This window comes from Antrostomus carolinensis, unplaced genomic scaffold, assembly GCF_000700745.2.
Source record: "Antrostomus carolinensis isolate BGI_N321 unplaced genomic scaffold, ASM70074v2 scaffold44388, whole genome shotgun sequence".
NCBI lineage: Eukaryota > Metazoa > Chordata > Aves > Caprimulgiformes > Caprimulgidae > Antrostomus > Antrostomus carolinensis.
Window position 1 is genome coordinate 232 of NW_010335853.1, and position 4,744 is coordinate 4,975.

Here is a 4,744-nt window from a genome sequence, read left to right on the forward strand (position 1 = left end):
GTCCCCCACCCTCCCTCCTGGCTGCTGTCCCCCGGGAGTGCAGGGCTGGTTCCCAGCTTTTGGGGTGCCACTCTGGAGCAGCAGGACTCAAAGTCCTCAGCTGCAGCCTGTTGCATTGGGGGTATGTAGTGCTACTCCCTATAGGAGTGGGATGGCAGGGGGGAGGAAGCTACTAGTGACCCACATCCCTTAATCCATGTCCTGCCCTGCGTCATGCAGTTACCTAAGCCCTGATGCAGGCTTCCTGGGCGGGGCACGGCCCCCTGCCCCAGCTCTGAGGGAACCAGCTGTGGCCAGCCCCCTCATTTTGCCCTTGCAAGGTCAAGCCTGGGGGGGGTCTCCAGCCTGAACGCTGGTTGTATGGGGAGAACTACCCCTTCCTCCCCTGCTTCACGTCCTGCTGTCCTTGGGCACCAGGCTGTGCAAGGCTCAGGGACCCTGGAGGAAGGGACACCCCCCTGGGAGGGCCGCCCTCCCCAGTCCCTGCAGCTCCTTTCCCATACATTGGCTCCCTGCTGGCAGCATCAGGCCCCCACAGCCTGAGCCCTCCCCAGAGGAGACACTGACATCAGATCCCTCACCCTTAAGCTGATTAGAGCAGTGAGGACACGTCTGAGCAGATGCCACCAAGGCTGTTAGTGACCGGATCCTGGAGGGACACAGAGCGGGCAGCACAGAGCTCCCAGATCTGGGGGCTTCTCTGATGTAGGGGGTGCAGGGAGAGGGTCTGGGGGCTGGCCACCCTGTCCATGGGCTGGGAAATTGGGCACCCCCCCACACACAACCAGTTGGATCCCCACTGTAAGCCTGGCCCCAGCCCTGGCACCCTGAACCCCTGATGGGAGTGAGATGGGGAGCACAGCCCCAAGGGGTGGGCAGACAGAGGGCCCCTGAGCCCACACCAGCCACTGCAGGCACCGGTGGATCTGTGGGTGTGTTCCTGGAGCAGGCAGTGCCTCAGACCCTCCTCACCCCTCGCACAGCGCAGCAGGGACACCTGCTGCAGGATCAGGCCATGCTGTGCCCAGTGCATTGCCCCGAGCTGGTTGTACAGGGCTTTGTGGGTCATGAGAGATCTGGTGCCTGGCATCCCAAATTCTCCTGGATGATGGCAGGGTGGCATACGTCCCACCAGGCCAACTGCATCTCCTCTTTGCCTCCAACTGCCATATCCCCTTGCCAGCCTGGGAACAGGGTATGTGGCTTCCCTGGGGGAGTGTCTCAAGCAGCCCAAAGGTTTCCAGCTCTGCCCTGTCTCTTATGGGGGCTGTTAAGTGCCGGAGGTGATGCTCAGAGAAAAGATGGTGTGCAGGAAAAGACAAGGTCGCCGCATCTTCCCCAGTCCTGGCTCAGATGGGAGGGGATTTGCTGGGTGATTTCCCCTCTCGCCAGCCTGCTGCAGACATGAGAGGACACAGGTCACAGCATGTCTCTGTTTTATTGAAGACCAATCCCTCCCCCCAGCCAGAACAGAGCCCGGCATGCCCAGCTCTTCTCCATCCACTGGGCCAAAGTCCTGCTCCAGAGGATAGTGGCACCTCCTTGGACCCAGGGGGAGAGACCCAGGGCTGCCCCTCCGTGCCTGGGGCTCCCAGCCCTGCTGTCATCCTTTCTCCTGCTCCACCTCCCACTCAGCCTTGCCCCAGGGGATGTCCCCACCGGTGGAGGGTGTCCTACCAAGGCCTGCATGCCAGAGGCTAAAACCACAGTAAAACTGGAGCATTAAACTTGGAAGTGACCAGCAGGACCTGGGATCATGTGCAGGGTGTTGATGACCACCCTGCTCTGTGGCATGATCCTTGGGCACTGGGGAGAGGGCAGAGCTGCAGGGGCCAGGCTGTGCTCCCTCCTGGCTCTGGCCTTGCCCTGAGAGCTGGCAGTGCCCCCCATGCCTGTCCCTGGCACCTCCAAGCCCAGAGACCTGCCCCAGCAGGAGTTAACCTGTGCAGAGCACCTGCTCTCCAAACCAAGGCTTCTCCTGAGGTTTGGAGGAGGCCACTGTCAGCAGGAGGTGTAGGAGGGATGGAGGAAAGGAAAGCTTTGGAGACAAGCGTGGGGGACCAAGGAATGGCAAGGAGGGTCCCCTTTCCCTGCCCCTGCCCAGTGGGACCCTCACCCATGGACAAAGCTGCCCTGGGGCTCCAGCTCCTGACTCCTCTCTGCAGGGAGAGGGGAGGACAGGCACAGGCTGGGGGCAGAGCTAAGGATGTTCATGGGATGGGTGGCATGTTGCAAAGGAAAGGAGGGGCACAGTCCCTGACAGGAGGAGAGCTCATGGGTTTTACTTCCATTGACATCCTGCTTTAGGAATCCACATCCATTCCAAGGATCATGGATCTCTCCTCAACCTAAATTTGGATGGCTCCTGTCCTTCAGTCACCCACCTCGGGGAACCAACCCATCTACCCTGCAAGCACCCCTCACCCCTCACACCACTCTCCAAATCTAAAAGGGGGAAACTGAGAGCAAGGCATGATCCCACCCCCCCATCCCTCCCTGCTGAGCTCCACAGCCCCACGCCACTGGGGACGGGGAGGTCCACCTGGGGCAGCTGAGCCTCTAATGGTAATGGTTGTTCATGTTGTTGAGGTGGGAGGCTGCCATGGCACTGAATGGGGCAGAGGGCTGGAGCCCGTGCCCAGGGTAGAGGGACGGACTGGAGCCAGGCCAGTAGGAGAAACCAGCTGGCGTCACCCCCGAGGTCATGAGGTTGAGTTTGGAGATGCCTGAGAAGGGCAGTGGAGCCAGGTTGCCCTGAAATTTGTAGAGGGTGTGATCAGGGGTGGCCGGCTGGCACACCTGCTCCCGTGGAAGTCGAACTTGTAGGCGTAGCGCTTGCCGTGGACCTTGGTCATGATGTTCTTGTCATAGTAGTAACGCAGTGCCCGGCTCAGCTTGTCGTAATTCATGTTGGGTTTGCTCTTCCGCTCGCCCCAGCGCCGCGCCACCTCGTCGGGGTCAATCAGCTTGAACTCCCCGTTCGTGCCTTCCCAGGCGATGCAGTTCAGGTTGGCCCGGTCCGAGAGCAGCTCCAGCAGGAACTGCCACAGCTGGATCTGCCCGCTGCCTGCAAGGCCGGGCCCCGGAGAGGTTAAAACTCCCTCTCAGGGCACAAGGAGGTCTCCTCGACCCCCTCACAACATTGCCCCCTCCCAGACCCAGATTTCAGATGTACCTTATTGCTTCTTCCCTGCTCTAGAGACACAGTAGATGGTAACAAGATTATGTCTCCTTAGCAGCATCCATACCCCATCCTGCTCACCAAGCAAGAGGAGGAGAGGACACCCCTGCACCTGTGGACGGGGGTCGGACAGCTGAGGTCAACGCAGGCTGCAGTAGGTCTGGATCCAGGATCCCCGCGTTCCTCCCACCCTCATTCACACCCATTAAAGATGAATGCCTACTCATTTGCTTTGGTGTGAGGATCTGACCTGGTTCTTTATCTGCAGCCCCAAGAAGGAGGTATCTTGGCAGTACCCAGATCCATCCCAGCACCTATAGTCCCCACTGCCACCTCTGCTTGAAACTGGGCTGGTGTCACAGCACAGTCCCTGCCCATCTCTAGGGGCACTGTGTCCTGCGAGGATGTACCCATCATGAGCTGAAATCGGGGTGCAATGCTGCTCTGACCTGCACCTCTGGCAGGGGGGAAGAAAAGACCAGGACAGGGCAGGACCTGTTGTGGCTTTGAATCAGGCACCAGTGTTCTTTGTTTCTGGAGGAAAAATGTCCTCTCTGAGCCACGGCCATTGCACCTGCAGCTGGAACTGAGAAGCACCCTTAGTGGGTGCCCAAGATGCCCCTCTGTGAGGCTATGCACGCAGAGCAGCCTGGCACACCTGGACATGTCCATGGTGAGGCACAAGAGCAGGCTCCACTGAGTCTGGCCAGACGTCATGAGAAGAGAGGGTCCCTGGACCTTAGGGTGAGGAGCAGTCCCACCTCTGGGACCCACCTGCAGCTGGAACTGAGGAGCACCCTTAGTGGGTGCCCAAGATGCCCCTCTGTGAGGCTATGCACGCAGAGCAGCCTGGCACACCTGGACATGTCCATGGTGAGGCACAAGAGCAGGCTCCACTGAGTCTGGCCAGACGTCATGAGAAGAGAGGGTCCCTGGACCTTAGGGTGAGGAGCAGTCCCACCTCTGGGACCCAGCCACCCTCCAGAGCAGCACTGCACCACACTCCCTCCCAAACTGCACCCCCTGCACATCCCTGCTCCCAACCCCAGCCCTTGCAGCACAGGCTCTTCCCATGGCAGAGGAAGTGGTTTTGCATTTCATCCTCCTCCCGGTGCTTTTCTGGCACTATTTTGTCTAACCATGCTTGGATCCCACACAGGGGTTTAGCACCCACGACCCCTGCAGCAGTCCCACGGTTCAGCTATGTTTCCCACAAAGAACCCCCTTCTCCTGCTTGTTTCACACCTGCCTGTTTTACCTGGTGCTCCCCAATTCTTGCTCTGGAAGAAGCAGGGAACAGCCCCATCCATCCCCATTCCACCAAAACCTGCCCAGGCATCCCGACCCAGGCAGACGAGCCCAGGTCTTTTCAAGGCGTTGTGTTTCCAAATCCCCCATCCCGGGAAAAAGGTGGGAGATCTCTCCTCTCTAGGGTACATCTGCAGCCCTTGCCTCTTCTCCATCCCCAAAGCCCCCCCCAGGCTCCTGCTATCCCGCACCCATGGGGTGCCCCACCCCATGCAGAGGGCAGGGAGGCACTGGGGGGTGCGGCTGGGTGGGGTG

The 4,744-nt window shown here is 59.9% G+C and overlaps 1 protein-coding gene across 1 annotated transcript; it reads right to left on the reverse strand.

Moving 5' to 3' along the window:
* Positions 1-2,559: 2,559 nt before the first annotated feature.
* Positions 2,560-3,387, reverse strand: LOC104517667 (protein FEV-like). The gene is given in 4 exon segments (XM_010174666.2): positions 2,560-2,804; positions 2,807-3,074; positions 3,076-3,149; positions 3,294-3,387. Coding segments are annotated over 4 exon segments (681 nt in total).
* Positions 3,388-4,744: the final 1,357 nt, after the last annotated feature.